General features: G+C 36.4%; 1 protein-coding gene across 2 annotated transcripts in view; it reads right to left on the bottom strand.

The window, feature by feature from the left end:
- CDKL2 (cyclin dependent kinase like 2) overlaps positions 1 to 21245 on the bottom strand; it is a 73345-nt gene that overhangs the window by 33845 nt on the left and 18255 nt on the right. For both annotated transcript variants that reach the window (XM_010594133.3, XM_023553345.2), the window contains one exon: positions 11119 to 11313. In XM_010594133.3, the coding sequence (XP_010592435.1) occupies positions 11119 to 11313 (195 nt within the window). The remainder of the gene's footprint in view (positions 1 to 11118; positions 11314 to 21245) is intronic.

Raw genomic sequence — 21245 nt, 5'->3', positions numbered from 1 at the left:
GCTGCTCATATGTGGATGGATTTATGTCTGGATTCTCAATTCTGTTCCATTGGTCTATGTATCTGTTGTTGTGCCAGTACCAGGCTGTTTTGACTACTGTGGCAGTATAATAGGTTCTAAAATCAGGTAGAGTGAGGCCTCCCACTACGTTCTTCTTTTTCAGGAATGCTTTACTTATCCGGGGATTCTTTCCCAGCCATATTACGTTGGTGATTTGTTTCTCCATCTCATTAAAAATGTCACTGGAATTTGGATCAGAATTGCATTGTATCTATAAATCGCTTTTGTAAGAATAAACATTTTTACAATATTAAGTCTTCCTATTTATCCATGAGCAAGGAGTGTTTTTCCACCTATGTAGATCTTTTTTGGTTTCCTGCAGTAGTGTCTTGTAGTTTTGTTTGTATAGGTCTTTTACATCTCTGGTAAGATTTATTCCTAAGTATTTTATCTTCTTGGGGGCTACTGTAAATGGTATTGATTTGGTGATTTCCTGTTCGATGTTCTTTTTGTTGGTGCAGAGGACTCCAACTGATTTTTGTATGTTTATCTTGTATCCCAATACTCTGACGAACTCTTGTATTAGTTTCAGTAGTTTTTTTTGAGGATTCTTTAGGGTTTTCTGTGTATAAGATCACGTCATCTGCAAATATAGATAATTTTACTTCTTCCTTACCAATCTGGATGCGCTTTATTTCTTTATCTAGCCTGATTGCTCTGGCTTGGACCTCCAGCACAATGTTGAATAATAGTGCTGATAAAAGGCATCCTTGTCTGGTTTCTGATTTCAAGGGGAATGCTTTCAGACTCTCTCCATTTAGGTTGATGTTGGCTGTTGGCTTTGTATAAATGCCCTTTATTATGTTGAGGAATTTTCCTTCTATTCCTATTTTGCTGAGAGTTTTTATCATGAATGGGTGTTGAACTTTGTCAAATGCCTTTTCTGCGTCAATTGACAAGATCATGTAGTTCTTGCCTTTTGTTTTATTTATGTGGTGGATTGCATTAATTGTTTTTCTAATGTTGAACCATCCCTGCATACTTGGTATGAATCCTACTTTGTCATGGTGAATTATTTTTTTGATATGTTGTTGAATTCTACTGGCTAGAATTTTGTTGAGGATTTTTATATTTAAGTTCATGAGGGATATAAGTCTGTAATTTTCTTTTTTGTGGTATCTTTATCTGGTTTTAGTATCAGGGATATGCTGGCTTCATAGAATGAGTTTGGGATTATCCCATTCTCTTCTATGCTCTGAAATACCTTTAGTAGTAGTGGTGTTAACTCCTCTCTGAAAGTTTGGTAGAACTCTGCAGTGAAACCATCCGGGCCAGTGCTTTTTTGTTGGGAGTATTTTAATTACTTTTTAAATCACTTCTTTTGTTATGGATTTATTTAGTTGTTCTACTTCTGTTTATGTTAGTTTACTTAGGTAGTGTGTTTCTAGAAATTCATCCATTTCTTGTAGGTTTTCAAATTTGTTAGAGTACATTTTTTTGTAGTATTCTGATATGATGCTTTTAATTTCAATTTGGTCTGTTGTGATATCACCTATCTCATTTCTTATTCGGGCTAGCTGCTTCCACTCCTGTTTTTCTTTTGTCAGTTTGGCCAATGGTTTATCAATTTTGTTAATTTTTTCAGAGAACCAGCTTTTGGTCTTGTTAACTCCTGCAATTATTTTTCTGTTCTCTATTCATTTAATTCTTCTCTAATTTTTATTATTTCTTTTCTTCTGGTGCCTGAGGGTTTCTTTTGTTGCTCTCTTCCTATTTGTTCAAGTTGTAGGGATAATTCTTTGATTTTGGCCCTTCCTTCTTTTTGGATGTGTGCATTTATTGATATAAATTGACCTCTGAGCACTGCTTTAGCTGTGTCCTAAAGGTTCTTGATAGGAAGTGTTTTCATTCTCACTGGATTCTATGAATTTCTTTATTCCATCCTTGATGTCTTCTATAACCCAGTCATTTTAGAGCAGGGTATTGTTCAGTTTCCAAGTGTTTGATTTCTTTTCTCTGCTTTTTCTGTTATTGATTTCTACTTTTATGGCCTTATGGTCAGAGAAGATGCTTTGTAATATTTCGATGTTTTGGATTCTGCTAAGGCTTGCTTTATGACCTAATACGTGGTCTATTCTAGAGAATGTGTCCATGTGTGTTGGAAAAGAAAGTATACTTGGCTGCTGTTGGGTGGAGTGTTCTGTATATGTCCATGAGGTCAAGGTGGTTGATTGTGGCATTTAGATCTTCGTGTCTTTATGGAGCTTCTTTCTGGATGTTCTGTCCTTCACCAAAAGGGGTGTGTTGAAGTCTACTACTATAATTGTGGAGCGGTCTATCTCACTTTTCAATGCTGTTAAGAGTTTGTTTTATGTATCTTGCAGCCCTGTCATTGGGTGCATAAATATTTAATATGGTTATATCCTTCTGGTATATTTCCGCTTAATCATTATTTGGTGTCCTTCCTTATTCTTTGTGGTAGATTTAACTTTCAAGTCTATTTTGTCAGAAATTAATACTGCCACTCCTGCTTTTTTTTTGATTGTTGTTTGCTTATTTTTTTTCCATCCTTTGAGTTTTACTTGGTTTGTATCTCTAGGTCTAAGTTGTGTCTCTTGTAGGCAGCGTATAGACAGATTGTGTTTTTTAATCCATTCTGCCACTCTCTGTCTCTTTGTTGGTGCATTTAGTCCCTTTACATTCACCGTAATTATGGATAGGTATGCATTTAGTGCTGTCATTTTGATGTCTTTTTTTGTGTGTTGTTGACAGTTTGTTTTTCCCACTTAATGTTTTGTGCTGAGTACTTTATCTTTATATTGTCTTTTCTTCTTCTTTGTTGCTGTTGATTTTGTTTCTCCTGAGTCTCTGTTTTTTTCTTTTATTTTGATGAGTAGGATTGTTAGTCTCCTTTGTGGTTACCTTAATATTTACTCCTATTTTTCTAAGTTTAAACCTAACTTTTATTTCTTTACATTGCCTTTTCTTCTTTTCCATATGAAAGATTTATGACTACATTTCTTAGTTCCTCTTCGTTATAATGTTGTCTTCTTTTATATAATGACATCGCTGTTTCCCTGTTTTCAGCATTTTCTTATCTTGATCTATTTTTGTGATTTCCCTATCTGTGTGGAGATCTGGTTGCTCTGTCCTGTGTTCTTCTCTTGGATTGATATCTGATATTATTGATTTTCTAACCAGAGAACTCCCTTTAGTATTTCTTGTAGTTTTGGTTTGGTTTTTACAAATTCCCTAACCTTTTTATCTGGAAATGTCCTAATTTTGCCTTCATATTTGAGAGACAGCTTTGGTGGATATATGATTCTTGGTAATTTTTTTCCTTCAATGCTTTATATGTCATACCATTATCTTCTTGCCCGCATGGTTTCTGCCAAGTAGTCCGAGCTTATTCTTATTGACCTTCCTCTGTAGGTGACTTTTCATTTATTTCTTGCCGCTCTTAAAATTCTCTCTTTATCTTTGGTTTTGGCAAGTTTGATTATAATATGTCTTGGTGACATTCTTTTGAGATCTACCTCATGTGGAGTTTGATGAGCACCTTAGATAGATATCATCTCATCTTTCATGATATCAGAGAAGTTTTTTGCCAACTAATCTTCAATAATTCTCTCTGTATTTTCTTTTATCTCTGCCTGTTCTTGTACTGCAATCCAAAACAAAAAACCTGCTGCCGTCGAGTCAATTCTGACTCATAGCTACTCTATGGGGAAGAGTAGAACTGCCCCATAGAGTTTCCAAGGAGCGCCTGGTGGATTTGAACTGCTGACCTCTTGGTTAGCACCTGTAGCACTTAACCATTATGCTACCAGAGTAGTCCAATCGTTTGTAGGTTATTTCTCTTGATAGAGTCCCACATGATTCTTAGGGTTTCTTCATTTTTTTTTAATTCTTTAATCTGACTTTTCTTTGAATATATTGGTGCCAAGTGTTTTATGTTCAGTTTCCCTAATTCTGCCTTCCACTTCCACAATTCTACTCCTCTGACTTTCTATTGAGTTGTCTAACTGTGTAATTTTACTGTTAATCTTCTGAATTTCTGATTGCTCTCTATGGATTCTTGCAGCTTATTAGATTTTTCATTATGTTCTTGAATAACCTTTTTAACTCCTTCAACTGCTTTGTCTTTATGTTCCTTGGCTTGTTCTACAATTTGCTTGATCTCCTTCCTGATGTCTTGAAGGGTTCTGTATTTTAATCTTTTGTATTCTGCATCTGGTAATTCCAGGAATGCACCTTCATCCAGAAGATCCCTTGATGCTTTGTTTTGAGAGGTTGTTGAACCAATCATGGTCTGCTTCTTTATATGATTTGATATTGTATGTTGTCTCCGAGCCATCTGTAAGTTATTGTATTAGTTTATTTTGTTTGCTTACTGTATCCTAGCTTCTTGCTTTGTTTTGTTTTGATATGCCCACATAAGTTGTTGAGTGAGCTAGCTTGATTATTTTTGCCTTTGAAGCTCTAACATCCTGTCACCAGACAGCTAGATCAGGTTATATGTGCCTAGGAGTCCATTCACTTTTCTTGTATGGATTCAACTCAGGTATCCAGGTAGTTGGTCATCAGCTGTGTGGTACAGGCTCTGTCCTCCAGTCTTAGAGGGGTGGGGTGATTGGTGTAGATACAGGTATATGGCTGCAGCAGGGGTCACACTTTGAACAAGGCAGGGAGCTGACAACCATCCCCCGAGTGTCTGTGAGAAAAGTGCCTTTGTGTTCCCTAGAGCACATAGGTGGGTGGGTTCTGCAGACGGACCATAGGCATCCAGTGCTTTTGACTGTAAGGACTAGGAGGTACCAGTTGATACTTGGACCCCTGTTGTGGGTGGCTGGGTGACGTGAGTGGAGCTACCAGTCCTTAAGCCCCTTTTGTGGGTAGGTGAGGACCCTGTTTAATAGGCAAAGTGGTGTCAAACATCAAATACCCACCTCTCTACCACACAGCTGAAACAGTTGCAGTCTGGCAACAAGGGCCTATTCTCCTGAAATAGGCCCACACGGGTCCATGCAGGGGGGGAAAGGTATTCAAAGTCCATGGACTATTTATGCCTGGAGAGGAGCCACTTCTGTCCTGAGCTCCTCAGGCTAGTGGACCTTGCAGATTATCTTTTCCCCCAGTTGTGAATTTATTCCTTCTCCAAGGCTGGGAGAATGGCTCAGAATGCTCAGCAGGACCTATCTCAGGCCCAAGGAAATCAACAGCTATTGAAGCTGGCGGTAAAATATACACCAGTACTTAGGTTTTCCCAAGAGCATCATTCTTCTCTGGTTCCAGAGGTGTGAGTAGGCTGTGAGGCTGGCTGTTTCTCCCTGAGGAAACTGCAGCCAAATGCTACCACCAGCCTGCCGCAGTCGCTCCCGGGAATGGTGCTTGAGGGTTCCTGGCGATTCAGGTCCAGCAACTCCTCTCTGCTGCTGAACTGTCTCTCCTTCCCCATGCCACTCAGTCCATTTTCTAACTTTGCCTTTGATGTTCAGGACTCCTAGCTTGTCATAAATATAATGGTTTCACTTGTTTTTTCAGCTCTTTATTGTAAGAGGGATCACCAGAAGCGTGTGACTACTCTGCCATCTTGGCAATGCCAATCCCTAAAGATTTTTATTAAAACTTCTTAAAAAAAAAAAGAAGAAAGAAAGAATGTTGTTGCTGCGTGCCATCGAGTCAACTCTAACTCATAGCAACCCTACGTGAGGAAGTAGAACTGCCTCATAGAGTTTCCTCGGCTGTAATCTTTATGGAAACAGACAGCCAGGTCTTCCCAGTAAGTGGCTAGTGGGTTCAAACCACTGACTTTTTTTTTAGCAGCTGAGCACTTTAACCATTGCGCTATCAGGGCTCCTTATTTGAAGAATAAAAACATCAATTACCCAGAAAACAAGACCTTAGGGTATATTTTTAATAATAATGATTATGATAGCTAACACTTAAGTTCTTACTATGCGCTAAGCACTATTCTAATAATTTCATGTCTTAACTCATTTTATTCTCACAATATCCCTATAAGTTACGTACTACGATTATTTCATTTACACAGGTAGCTCAAAGTGAGGATTATTGATACTAGAGGCTTTAGGAGAGAGAAAATATAAAATCATAATCTAGAAGAGTTTAAGAGTAAATAGACTAGGAAAGAGCAGAATGGCTGCTGAGTAACACTAGAGCTCCCTTGAGTTAAGTGGTCATAAACTAGAAAACAATCAGTTCTCTCTCAATAAAAATTCACATTTTACACAGTTTAAAGGGATACATGGGCCTCTGAAGTTTATCAATGGAATCACTTAATATTAAAATCCCCTGCTTTAAAAAGACAGGATGGCACCCATCCAATATGCTTGACTCTAAACTGCCTGACTGTACTAATATACCTAAAGACAGAATGTGTTATTAAATGTGGATTGATTAGTCATGAAAGCACAAAAAAGTAGAGGAACACATAGGCAAATGTAGGCAGGGCCCATTCAAACACTGTTTAGAATTTTTTTTTTTTTTTGTATACTGGTTCCATTGGCAAGTCTACCTTTAGTGTGGAGATGGATGCAGGTGAGTTCACCTACCTAACTTCAAGTATTACAGGCCCATTGGCAAGATATCATCTTTGTCATGAGGAGGAAGAATCAGTCCCTCTTAGATTGATACCATTAAACATTTGATTCACTAATATCTCATATAGGTCTGATTCTCTGCCCATACAGCATTATTATTATCATACTTTCCCATATACTGCAGAGATTGCATGTGTTGATCCATGTGAACTTCCTGTATTCTATCTTTATAATAATTATCTCTCTTTCTAACTTACTAAATTGGTATTCAGTGTCCTGGGCTTGGTTAATGTCAGTCGGTCTTAAGAGACAGGTATGATCTTAAAATTAGGCTTGTCAAAAGCAATTTTCTGAGCCTGGATCATTCCAAAGTTGCCAGGGGGCCAACTTGGAGGCCTCTTAAGGAAGACAAAATAGTGCTTCCTCAGGCAAAAGTATATATTTGCCTCTACTGAGCAACTTTTCTTATATGTAATTTTATTATATATATACACATATAAAATAAATACATAATAAAGTGAAAAAACAGCAAATAGTAAAAAAAAAAAAAACTGAAAATAAATATATCAAACGGTGGTAGGCATGTGGATTTTTAATTTCTTTTTCATGGTTATCTGTTGTTGTTAGGTGCCATCAAGTCAGTTCCGGCTCACAGTGACTCTATGTACAACAAAATAAAATGCTGTCAGGTCCTGTGCCATACTCATAATCGTTATGTTTGAGGCCATTGTTGCAGCCAATGTGTCAACACGTCTCGCTGAGGGTCTTCCACTTTTTTGCTGGTCCTCTGCTTTACCAAGCATGATGTCCTTATCCAGGAACTGGTCCCTTCTGATAACATGTCCAAAGTACATGATTTTGGCCGTACTTCTTCTAACACAGATTTGTTCATTCTTCTGGCAGTCCATGGTATATTCAATATTCTTCTCCAGCACCATAATTCAAAAGCATCAACTCTTCTTTGGTCTTTCTTATTCATTGTCCAGCTTTCCCACCCATATGAGGTGATTGAAAACAGCAAGGCCGGGTCCAAGTGCACCTCAAGTCCTCAAAGTGACATCTTCGCTTTTCAACACTTGAAGGAGGTTTTTTTTTGCAGCAGATTTGCCCATTGCAATATATTATTTGATTTCTTGACTGCTGCTTCCATGGGCACTGATTGTGATACAAGTAAAATGAAATCCCTGACAATGTCAATATTTTCTCTATTTATCATAATGTTGCTTATTGGTCCAGTGTGAGGATTTTTTTTTCTTTATGTTGAGATGCAAACCATACTGAAGGCTGTAGCTTTGATCTTCATTAGTAAGTGCCTCAAGTCCTCTTCACTCTCAGCAAGCAAGATTGTATCACCTGCATATTGCAGGTGGTTAATGAATCTTCCTCCAAATCTGATGCTGCGTTCTTCTTCATATGGTCCAGCTTCTCAGATTATTTGCTTAGTGTACAGACTGAATAAATATGAATAATAACCATGCAGTATCCCCTTTTTCTGTTCCAATAACTGCCTCTTGATCTATGTACAGGTTCCTCATGAGTGCAATTAAGTGTTCCAGAATTCCCATTCTTTGCAATGTTATACATAATTTGTCATGATTCATACAGTCAAATGCCTTTGCAAAGTCAACAGTACACATGTAAACATCTTTCTAGCATTCTGTGCTTTCAGCCAAGATCCATCTGATATCAGCAATCATATCCCTTGTTTCATGTCCTCTTCTGAATGCAGCTTGAATTTTTGGCAGTTTCCTGTCAATGTACTGTTGCAACAGTACTGCAACTTTTTTTTTTTTTTAAGACCATATGCATTTATTATTGTTGTATTGTTAGGTGCCGTCTAGTCAGTTCCAATTCATAGGAACCCTATGTACAAGAGAACGAAACACTGCCCTGTCCTGCGCCATCCTCACAACCGTTGTTAAACGCTTGAGTCCATTGTTGCAGCCACTGTGGCAATCCATCTCATTGAGGGTCTACCTCTTTTTTGATGACCCTCTACTTTGCCAAGTAGGATGCCCTTCTTTAGGGACTGATCCCTCCTGATAACATGTCCAAAGTATGTGAGACAAAGTCTGACAATCCATGTTTCTAAGGAGCATTCTGGGTGTACTTCTTCCAAGACAGACTTGTTCATTCTTCTGGCAGTCCATGGTACAGACAATCTTCTTCATCAACACCATAATTCAAAGGCATCGATTCTTCTTCAGCCTTCGTTATTCATTGTCCAACTTTCACATGCATATGAGGTGATTGAAAACACCATGACTTGGGTCAGGGGCACCTTAGCCCTTAAAGTGACATCTTTGCTTTTTAACACTTTAAAGAGGTCCTTTGCAGCAGATTTCCTCAGTGGATTGTGTCTTTTGATTTCTTGACTGCTGCTTCCAGGGCATTGATTGTGGATCCAAGTAAAATGAAATACTTTATAATTTCAATATTTTCTCTGTTTATCATGATGTTGTTTATTGGTCCAGTTGTGAGGATTTTTGTTTTCTTTATGTTGAGGTGTATTCCATACTGAAGGTTGTAGTCTTTGATCTTCATCAGTAAGTGCAACGTTTTTGAATCATCTTCAGCAAAATTTTACTTGTGTGTGATATTAATGATAATGTTCGATAATTTCCGTATTCCGTTGGATAACCTTTCTTTGGAATAGGCACAAATATGGATCTCTTTGAATTGGTTACCGGATAAATGTCTTTCAAATTCATTGCCATAGACGAGCGAGTGCTTCCAGTGTTGCATCCGTTTGTTGAAACATCTCAATGGGCCAATTCCTGGAGCCTTGTCTTTCTCTGGAAACCCTGGTGGCATAGTGGTTAAGTGCTACAGCTGCTAACCAAAAGGTCATCAGTTCAAATCCATCAGGTGCTCCTTGGAAACTCTACAGGGCAGTTCTACTCTGTCCTATAGGGTCACTATGAGTCAGAATGTACACGACGGCAACAGGTTTGGTTTTGGTTTTTGGTTTGTTTTTCTCTAATGCCTTCAGTGCAGTTTGGACTTCTTCCTTCAATACCATTGGTTCCTGATCATATGCAACCTGCTGAAATGGTTGAATGTTGACCAATTCTTTTTGCTATAGTGACAGTGTATTCCTTCCATCTTCTTTTGATGCTTCCTATATCATTCAATTTTTTGCCCATAGAATCCTTCAATACTGCAACTAAAAGCTTGAATTTTTCTTCAGTTCTTTCAGCTTGAAAAATGCTAACGGCGTTCTTCCCTTTTGGTTTTCTAACTCCAGGTCTTCACACATTTCATTATAAACTTTACGTTGTCTTCTCAAGCTGTTCTTTGAAATCTTCTGTTCAGCTTTTTACATGATCATTTCTTCCATTCACTTTCACTACTCTACATTCAAGAGCAAGTTTCAGAGTCTTCTCTGACATCCATTTTGGTCTTTTCTTTCTTTCCTGTCTCTTAATGACCTTTTGTTTTCTTCATGTACGATGTCCTTGATGTCATCCCAGAACTCGTCTGGTCTTTGGTCATTAACATTCCATATGTCAAATCTATTCTTGAGATGGTCTCTAAATTCAGATGGGATATACTCAAGATCATATTTTGGCTCTCATGACTATCTATAGTTTCCAAATTTTCTACCATTGGCATATATTACGTTTATAATCACACACAAAAAAAGTTATTTAAAATATTTCATACAACTGGCAGAATTAATGTGTTAAGTCATTTGTGCTATACTTTGTAGGTGTCATTTTTCCTACAAGAACTTTTGTATGAAATTTAAAGGATATAAAATTGTTGTGATAGACTATGAGGTAGAGGCAGAGATTTTCATGCTTTTATACTTCACAACTAGGCTAGAGGACCTAAACTAACAAATACATTAGTTCAGGTATATGCCTTTGTCAAAGTGATGAGTTTTGACAAATCCATATGCCCATAACTCATCACTTAAAATTTGTGTATTTCTTGCCCTGAGATAACCTTTAAACCTTAAACAAAAATATCCCCTGAAGCATTATTAAAACCAAACAGTAGTTCGGTTTAACTAGTAAAGAATGTCTGCCTTGAGCGTTATGCTCTTTTAAGATCTATCTGTTTGGGATCAAACTGACAAGAGCAACTCACAAGATTAGATAGGAAACTTAGGGGGCAGTGAGTTTATGTTGATGGGAGAGAAACAACTCAGAAGAAGAGCATGAGAATGGTGCCCATCTCAAAGAATGTAATCAATGTTACTGAATTGTACACATAGAAATTGTTGAATTGGTGTATGTTTTCAATAACAACAAAAATAAAATAAATTATTAAAAATGTTACCTAAAAAAAAATACAGTATACAAATATTAATGGGTATATGGGTTCTCACTGTACCTTCTTTCAACTTTTCAGTATGTCTTAAAATTTTCATAATAAAATGTTGGGTTGCGGGGAGGAATACACATACTTTGACATGTGGAGATCGGCAATATTAAAGTAATAGTTTTAGCTTACTGTTCAAACTTTAAACAAGTGTCTCATTAAATTAATTGACTAGTATCTGGAGAGTCAATGATTGACAAAATAATTATTTAAACCAAATACTTACATTATGACTGTGACAAAATCCAATTCCATTAATAATCTGAAACAAATACTTTTGAACTATTTGGTAGTCTAGGCCATTTGGAAAGAGTTCCAAGTCATCAAGAATTGAGTGGTCAACAAATTCAAAGACTAGGTACCATCTTTTTTTTTTCTTACACACTTCCAACAGATTCACCAGATTTTCATGCCTCAGTTGCTGTTATAAAAAAAAAAAAAGAAAAATTGTTTTTACAAGATCATATTATTAGAAATTAGTCACAATTTAAAATAGATCTTAGTATAAGAAAAATAAAATGCATAACAGCATAAATTTTAAAAGCATATTATAGTTTCTGAACTATAATTGAGAAACCATACCGCTTTTTCTCCTTGCAGAAAACACAATCAAACCAAAAGAACAAGAAAAAGAAACGTAATTTCATATTTGAATGAAGTTAAGAGGGATCTATGATCCCTACCCACAATATATGAAGTGGGCTTCCAAATGTAGTCACGGTCAAGCAGGAATGCAGGAAGACACCAAGAGATCATCTTTGGCTACAAAGCTGGGAAAGCAGAGTCCTTTAAAGTTGGTGACAGACCCTGAGGGGGAAAAAAAAAGCCTTCTTTGATATAATGAGAACAGGGTCCATGAGCTATCAGTGAAAGCATTCCTAGAACTGAAGGGCACCTGGGAACAGCAGGGGAGGGAGGACTGAATAAGTAATCACACAGAAACACATTAGCTGGAAGTAATCTGTCAGTGAGGCAGAGTGGAAAGCAAAAAAAATTAATTATGAACAAATCTGCAACTACAAGTTTCAGAGAAATTAAGACTAACAGAACTCAATCCCACACTCAAGCCTGTGTTGTAAGGAACATCACAGTGAACCATGATGTATTCCTGCTAGCCTAGAACAAGATCCTGGTCTCTCTGCCAATTAACTTCCTATAAACTGTTCTGGGAAGGGCTCACTTTGTTACATGGTAAGAAACAATCAAAAAAGGAACCAATCCAGGATCTATACAAAGATATTATAAGAGGAAGAAAGTAACGGAAAACACAAACTGCAGATGAACACTTACCAGAAAAAAATGTTCCCACTTTTTTGGGGGGAGGGGACACTAGAATACAACACTCAAAATCCTCAAGGAAAGAAACTGTGGTCTAAAAACCCAACCAAATTTCATTCAAGTAATACACAACAGAGAACATTTTTTAGTATGAGCAGTGAACCCACTGAGTGCAGGACTGAGTCTTGTACAAATGTGATCATCATGGTTATGAAATAGAAAGTGAATACTTTAAACCCAACAATGCACAGATGATATTACTAACAAATGTAAGTAAAGGAAGAAAAGAGGCAAATAAGGTAAGAGTGCATGTATGCTGATTTCCTTGTCAAAGTTCAAATTATCAAGGTCTAATCATATTTACAGGTTTAATGGTAAACACTAAGATAAATATCTTTTAAAATCAGATTGTAGATGAGTGGGACAGAGGTGGAAAAAGAAGTATAATAATTACCAGTATAATAATTACAAAAGATTAAGTATATTTTATAATATAGTTATAAAGGTAACCAACAGTACAAAAATAAAACCTTTTAAAATTGCCAAAGGAAAAGCACCCAATATAAAAGAAGAAATAGAGACTATATAGAAAAATATTTTAAAGGAGTCATAAAATAAAAAATATATATATATTATAAATAATAATAGCTAATATTTACATAGTTCTTACTATGTTCCAGGTACTATTTTAAGCACATAAACCTTGTGAAGTAGGTACAGTATTATTCTGTTTTACAGATGGTGAAACTAAAGCACATAAAGGTTAAAGAACTTGTCCAAGGTCACACAGCAATAACTGGTAGAGTCAGGATTAGAACCCAGAAACTGTGGTCTCTGTTTTTTCCTGAAAACATTTCATTTGTGTTCAGCTACTTCTTTATGTCCAGAACATCTGCCCTATAAACATTCAGACCCACAGCTGATTTGCATGTAAGAAATTTAGATAACCACTAGGCTATCTGAGTTTAGAGGAAAAAAATTACAACAGAAAATAAGAACAAATGATCTGTTACATTATAACTATAAATGCATTAAATTTTTCCTTGGAATGAAAAGATCTCAGATATGATCACAAAGCACATTTCAAATATATTTCTGGTTAAATGAATTAAGGTATATTCATACAATGAAATAAAATGTAACACAAATAAATGAGGCAGCTTTATGTTACTGATATGCAATAATCACTAAGATATATTAAGTGGGAAAATACCAAGATGCAAGTGAATTGTAGAGTACACTACCATTTGAATACATGCACATAAAGTACCCCAAACACACCCATATGTTTGTATATGAATGTTGTTGTTGCTGTTATATATCGTCATGTCGGTTCTGACTCATAGCGGCCCTATGTACAACAGAATGAAACACTGCCCAGTCCTGCACCATCCTCACAATCGTTGCTATGTTTGAGCCCAATGTTGCAGCTACTGTGTCAACCCATCTCGTTGAGGGTCTTCCTCTTTTTCACTGGCCCTCTATTTTACCAAGCATGATGTCCTTCTCCAGGGACTGGTCCCTCCTGATAACACATCCAAAGTACAAGAGATGAAGTCTCACCATTCTTGCTTCTAAGGAGCATTCTGGCTGTACTTCTTCCAACCCAGATTTGTTCATTCTTCTGGCAGTCCACAGTACATTCAATATTCTTTACCAGTATCATAATTCAAATGCATCGATTCTTCTTCGGTCTTCCTTATTCATTGTTCAGCTTTCGCATGCATGTGAGGCAACTGAAACTACCATGGCTTGGGTCAGGAGCACCTTTGTCCTCAAGGTGACATCTTTGCTTTTTAACACTTTAAAAAGGTCTTTTGCAGCAGATTTGCCCAATCCCAGTGCAATACATTGTTTGATTTCTTGACTGCTGCTTCCATGGGCATTGTTTGGGAATACAAGTAAAATGAAATACTTGACAACTTCGGTCTTTTCTCCATTTATCATGACGTTGCTTATTGGTCCAGCTGTGAGGATTTTTGTTTTATGTTGAAGTGCAATCCATACTGAAGGCTGTAATCTTTGATTTTCATCAGTAATGCTTTAAGTCCTCTTCACTTTCAGCAAGCAAGGTTGTGTCATCTGCATATCGCAGGTTGTTAATGAGTCTTCCTCCAATCTTGATGGCCCATTCTTCTTCACAAGGCCCAGCTTCTCAAATTATTTGCTCAGCATACAGATTGAATAATTGTGAAAGGATACAACCCTGATGCACACCTTTCCTGATTCTGTTTCCTCTAGTTCTGTTTGAAGAACTGTGTCTTGGTCTATGTAGAGGTTCCTCATCAGCACAATTAAGTGTTCTGGAATTCTCATTCTTCGCAATGTTATCCGTAATTTGTTATGATCCACACAGTGCAATGCCTTTGCATAGTCAATAAAACACAGGTACAACATCTTCCTAGTATTCTCTGCTTTCAGCCAAGATGCATCTGACGTTGAAAATGATATCCCTCATTCCATGTCCTCTTTTGAATCCAGTTTAAATTTTTGGCAGTTCCTGCAACCATTTTTGAAAAATCTTCAGCATTTTTGAAAAATCTTCAGCAAAAAGATAATTTATGTATATGAATAGAATTCCTCTAATGGATGTGTTTAGAGTGACTGGCTGATGCCAGGGTGAGCAGTAGAGACCTTGTCCTCCACAAATTTGGAGTTGCATATTTGAGTTGATCTGGCATTGCCTGAGGGCTGGTACAGACAATTAGCATGGTTTCAGCCCTTTCACAGCAACAGCATGCCCCAGTAGCAGTAGCTTAAAGGGGCCAGTGTGCCTTTGTGTGTGTGTGTGTGTGTGTGTGAAATCTGTCAGGCTACTGGCCAACTATAGAGACAACAGAAAAGAAACTTCAATGACCACACACAATTGGAATATACACATTGCAAAAACAGTGTGGAAAAGTCACAAAAGTAGACAACTGGAGCCTTCATCAAGTAACAACAATTCCTGAGAAGTGGGAGAATCAGATTTCCAGAGCTAGCACATTATAATGCCCAGATGTACAGTTCTCAACAAAAAAATTCAAAACATACAATGAAATAAGAAAGTATGATGCATATACAAGAAAAAAGAATTGGACAGAAACCACCCCTGCAGAAGCTAAGAATTACTAATTAAAGACATTAAATCAACTGTATTAAATATGCTCAATGAGCTAAATAAAACCTGGGGAAAAAAAAAGAAATTAGGGAAATGAAGCATGAACAAAACGAGAATATCAATAAAGACTAAAAATTTTTAAAAATGAATCAAACAGAAATTCTGAAGCTGAAAATTATAGTAATTGAAGCGAAACCCCTTTAGGTTCAATAGCAGATTAGAGCAGGCAGAAGAAATATCAGTGAACTTGAAGATAAGACAATCAAAATGATCGAGTCTGAGGAGCAGGGAAAAGAAAATGAAGAAAAATGAACAGAGTCTGAGAGATTTGTAGTATGCCATCAAGCATACCAGCATATACATCATAGAAGTCCCAGGAGAAGAGAGAGAGAGAGGAACAGAAAAAACATTTGAAGAAAAAGTAGTCAAAAACTTCCTAAATCCAATGAAAAAAATGCAAGAAATTCAACAAACTCCAAGCAAAATACATTCAAAGAGATCCACACTGAAATATATTATAACCAAACTGTTGAAAACCAAAGACAAAGAGATAAGCAAATCATATCTTACAAGGGGTTCTCAGTAAAATTTACCACTGATTTCTCATCAGAAACCATTAGGTCAAAAAGACAGTGGGATGATATATTTGAAATGCTGAAAGAAAAAATCTGTCAACCAAGAACTCTATATCTGGCAAAACTATCCTTCAAGAATGAAGGGGAAATTAAGATAATCCCATATAAACAAAATCTAAGGGAGTTCATTACCAGTATATCTGCCAAAAAGAAATGCTAAAAGAAGTCCTTCAGGCTGAAATAAAAAGACTAGCTGCCATCAAGTCAGTTCTGACTCATGGTAACCCCGTATGTTCCAGATGGTTTTCAATGGCTGATTTTTCAGAAGCAGATCACCAGGTCATTCTTCCAAAGTACCTCTAGGTGGACTCAAGCCTCCAGCCTTTGAGAAAGCAGCAAAGTGTGTTAACCATTTGTACTACCCAGGGATTTCAAAATAAAAAGACACTAGATAGCAACTTAAAATCATAAGAAGAAATAAAGAACACTGGTAAAGGTAACTACATAGGTAAATACAAAAGCCAGTATTATTGTACTTTTAGTTTTTAACACTTTCTTATACATATATGATTTAAAAAACAAATATTATAAATCTATATTTACGGACTCACAATGTATAAAAATGTAATTTGTGACGATAACAATATAAAAAGGAGGAATGGAAATGTAAAGGGGCAGAGTATATATAATCCATTGCAACTAAATTGGTATTATTTAAACGAGGTTGTTATAAGTTTAAGATGTTAACTGTAATCCCCAAGGTAACTGCTAAGAAAATTAAAAAAAAAAAAAAAGGAAAGAAGTGAATCAAAAGCAGTATACCACAAAAATTAAACTAGGAACAAAAAACAGGCGAGACACACAGAAAACAAACAGCTAAATGGCAGAAGTAAATCCTTCCTTATCTGTAATTACTTTAAATGTAAATGAGTTGAACTTTCCTATTAGAAGGCAGAGATTGGCAGATTGCATTTTTTAAAAAATTCACCTATATGCTGCCTACAAAAGACTCACTTTAGATAGAAAGATACAAACAGGTTGAAAATAAAAGAATGGGAAAAGATATCCCACACAAATAACAACAGAAGGCAAATTGGGGTAGCTATACTATTATCAGAAAAAATAGCCTTTAAATGAAAAAAGATTACAAGATACAAAGAAAGACATTATATATTACAATAGAAGGCTATATCCAGCAAGAAGATACAATTATAAACATATATGCACCTAACAACAGACCCTCAAAATACATGAAACAAAAATCGACAGAATTGAAGGGAAAAATCGACAGTTCCACAATCATAGTTGAAGACGTAAATATCCCACTTTCAATAATGAATAGAAAAACCAGTAAGATCAATAAATAGATGAGTTGAACAACACTATAAACCAATTAGATTTAGCAGACACATAAAGAACACTCTACCTAATGACAGCAGAATATACACTCCTCTTAAGTGTACATGGAACATTCTCCAGGATAGACCACATACTAGGTCACAAAAAACTCATAATATATTAAAAAGACTGAAATAATACTTGACATCTTTTCTGATCACAATGGAATGAAACTAGAAATCAAAAAACAACAGGAAAATTCACAAATATGTGGGAACAACACATTCTTAAACAACCAACAAGTCAAAGAACAAACCAAAGGAAATAAGAAACTACCTTGAGATGAATGAAAATGAAAACACAACATACTAAAATTTATGGGATGCAATGAAAGCAGTAGTAGGAGGGAAATTTATAGCTGTCAATGCCTACGTAAAAGTAAGATCATAAATCAACAACCTAAGGCTACTGCTGAAGGTACAAGATAAAGAAGAACAAACTTAACCCAAAGCTAGCAGAAGAAAGGAAACAATAATGGTCAGAGTGAATTTTTTTTTTTTTTTTTTAAAGACAGAATAGAAAAACAACTGAGAAAGCCTACAAAATTTAAAGCCGGTTCTTTGAAATGATTAACAAAATTGACAAACCTTTCGCTAGACTGACTAAAAAAAGAGAGAAGACTTATTAAAATCAGAAATGAAAGTGGAGATATCACTACAAATTTTACAGAAATAAAAAGGATCATAAGAGAATTCTATGAACAATTGTATGCCAACAAACTGGACAAACTAAATGGAATGGACAAATTCTGAGACACATACAAACTACCAAAACTGACTCAAGAAGAAACAGAAAATTTGAATGGAACTGTAACAAGTAAAGAGATTGAATTAGTAGTGAAAACCCTCAAACAAAGAAAAGCCTGGTACCAGATGGCTTCACTGGTGAATTCTACCAAACATTTAAAGAGGATTAGCAGCAATCCTCTTAAAACTTTTCCAAAAAATCGAAGAGGGCGGAACATGCCTAACTCATTTTACAAGACCAGCACTACCTTGATACCAAAGCCAGATAAAGGCGTAACAAGAAAAGAAAATGACAAACCAATATCCCTTAAAAATATACATGCAAAAATCCTCAACAAAATGCTAGCAAACTGAATTACTAGCAAGCAGAATATTAAAAGGATTGTATACCATGACCAAGTGGGATTTACCCCAGGAATGAAAGGGTATGCAACATAAGAAAATCAATGTAATTCACCACATTAACAGAATGAAAGAAAAAAACACAGGATTATCTCAATTGATGCAAAACAAAAACAAAAACAAAAACCATGTGACAAAATCCAGCACACTTGCATAATAAAAAGTAGGAATAAAAGAAAACATCCTTAAAGTGGTAAGAGCCTACAGCTAACATAATACTCAATGGAGAAAAACAAAGATTTTCCGCTAAGATCAGAAACAAGACAAGGATGTTGTGAATATCTATGGCTGTGATCATGTTTGGAGATAGGGGTTTTTCTTTTGTTACATTAATGAGGTCATTCCAGAGTAGGGTGGGTCTTAATCATTTCTGAATTACAAAAAGAGCAAAACAGACACAGAGACACACAAAGGGGGAAGACAGATACCATGTGAGGACCATCTACAAGCACAGCAATGCCAAAGAATGCCAAGGAACTCCTAGGGCTACAGACAAAGTTGCAGAATAAAAGGCAGTGAGGTGTGGAACCTACCTTGCAAAAAGCAACTTGGCCTTTGTTCTCGATTCTTTTGAGCCAGGCCAACATTGAAGGGCAATGAATGGAGACAAACCAGATCAACAGGGTCCATCTGGGGCACCAATGGTGACTAAGCCCCAGGAGGCATGATGTAATCTATCATAACCATGTGGGGTGCCCAATAAAAGCCCTGACCCTGAGCCTCAGAGGAGAGTCACAGGAGAGGGTAGTGCGTCCCTCTTTGGAACATGGAAATTTTGCATTGTGATCCCTCCCAGATCTCACCCTATGTGTCTCTTCTGGTTTGTATCCTTTTTTGGTTGTAATAAAGTTGTAGCTGTAAGTACGGTATACTTTCCATGAGATTCTGTGAGTTGTGTCAGTGAATTTACAAACCCATGGGGGCAATAAGAGCCATCAGGGGCTAGCATATACTTATTTGGCAGTCTGAAAGAAGGTGTGCTTCTAATATGTGAGCTCTGATCAGCTCTGCATGATCCAAGAAATGCTGCATGGGCAGCTGGTCTGAAAGACGGTAACTGTCTAACTTGTTAGTTCTGACCCAGTTCTGGGTGGGTACGATCAGAGATAGAGAGTGCTGCATGAGTGGCTGGCAATGAGGATGGAAAAGAGGAAGGTGATGACTGTTTCTGTTTTCATACTTTGACAGTTGGATTCATGCCGAGCCTTACCATGCAGTTAGCAATGAAGGTGAGATTTGCCCACTGTGCCCCTGTTTAGCGCAAAGGTCAAAACACACACGGCAAAAAAAAAAAAGGTTGTACTTCTATACACCAGAAATGGGTAAACTGAAAAGAAATTTAAGTAAACAAGTCCATTTACAATAGCATCAAAAAGAATAAAATATTTAGGAATAAATTTAACTAAGGAGGTGAAAGACTTATATAGTGAAAACTATAAAACATTGCTGAAAGAAATATAAGATCTAAATAAATGGAACGACAATGCAATTCCTATCAAAATTCCAGTAGCATTTTTCACAAAAATAGAACAACACTCCTAAAATTCATACAGAATTTTAAGGGGCCCCAAATAGCCAAAAAAGTATTAAAAAAGAAGAACTAAGTTGTAGGACTCATATTTCCCGATTTCAAGACTTACTGCAAAGCCAAGTAATAAAAACAATGTTGTACTGACCAGACATAGGGATAGACATATGGACTAAAGGAATAGAATAGAGAGTCCAGAAATAAACCCTCACATACATGATCAACTGATTTTCAACAAAGGGGTCAAGACTATTCAATGAGGAATACAATGTGCTAGGAAAAGTGGATATCCACATGCAAACGAATGAAGTTGGATCTTTACCTTATACCATACAAAAAAAAAAAAAAATCAACTTGAAATTGATAAAAGACCTAAATCTAAGAGCTAAAATTATAAAACACTTATAAGAAAACATAGGAGAAAAGCTTCATGAGCTGGATGTCACAAAGGATTCTTAGGTATGACACCAAAAGGCAATAATAATAAAAATTAGACTCTATCAAAATTAGAAACTTTTATGTATCAAATGACACTATCAAGAAAGTGAAAAGACAACCAATAGGATGGTATTTGGAAATCATATATCTGATAAGGGATTAATATCCAGAATATAAAAAGGAATGGGTTGTTGGCAATATATTATTGCTTAAACTGGGTGTTGATTCCATGAATATTTGCTTTGCAATAATTCATTGAGCTAGAAATATTGTTTTGTGCCCTCCTGTATGTGGGTTGGAAACCGTGGTGGCGTAGTGGTTAAGAGTTCAGCTGCTAACCAAAAAGTTGTTAGTTCAAATGTACCAGATGCTCCTTGGAAACCCTATGAGGCAGTTCTACTCTGTCCTATAGGGTTGCTATGAATCAGAAGTGACTCAACAGCGAGTTCGTTTTGTTTTGTTTTTTTTTGTTATATGTGGGTTATGCTTCATAGTAAAGAAAATTTTTAAATACAGTACCCAAAATTAACAACTCAATGAAGGGGATTAATGAAATACTGAAGAGAGAGTTAACGGACAAAATTATGGATCAGGATAAACTATCTGGAAGAGGGCACAGAGAGACAAATAGATGAAAAGAAAAACATGTAAGAGACTATGACAATAGTTTCATGGATATTGTTAAGTGCTGTCAAGTCAGTTCTGACTCAGCAACACTATGTACAACAGAACGAAACACTGTCCAGTTGCACAACATGCTCACAATCGTTGCTATGTTTGAGCCCATTGTTGCAACCACTGTGTCAATCCATCTTGTTGAGTGTCTTCCTGTTTTTTACCAAGCATGATGTCCTTCTTCAGGGAGTGGTCCCTCCTGATAACATGTCC

Source organism: Loxodonta africana, chromosome 5, assembly GCF_030014295.1.
Source record: "Loxodonta africana isolate mLoxAfr1 chromosome 5, mLoxAfr1.hap2, whole genome shotgun sequence".
Classification (NCBI taxonomy): domain Eukaryota; kingdom Metazoa; phylum Chordata; class Mammalia; order Proboscidea; family Elephantidae; genus Loxodonta; species Loxodonta africana.
This window is presented reverse-complemented; position numbering and strand designations above follow the sequence as displayed.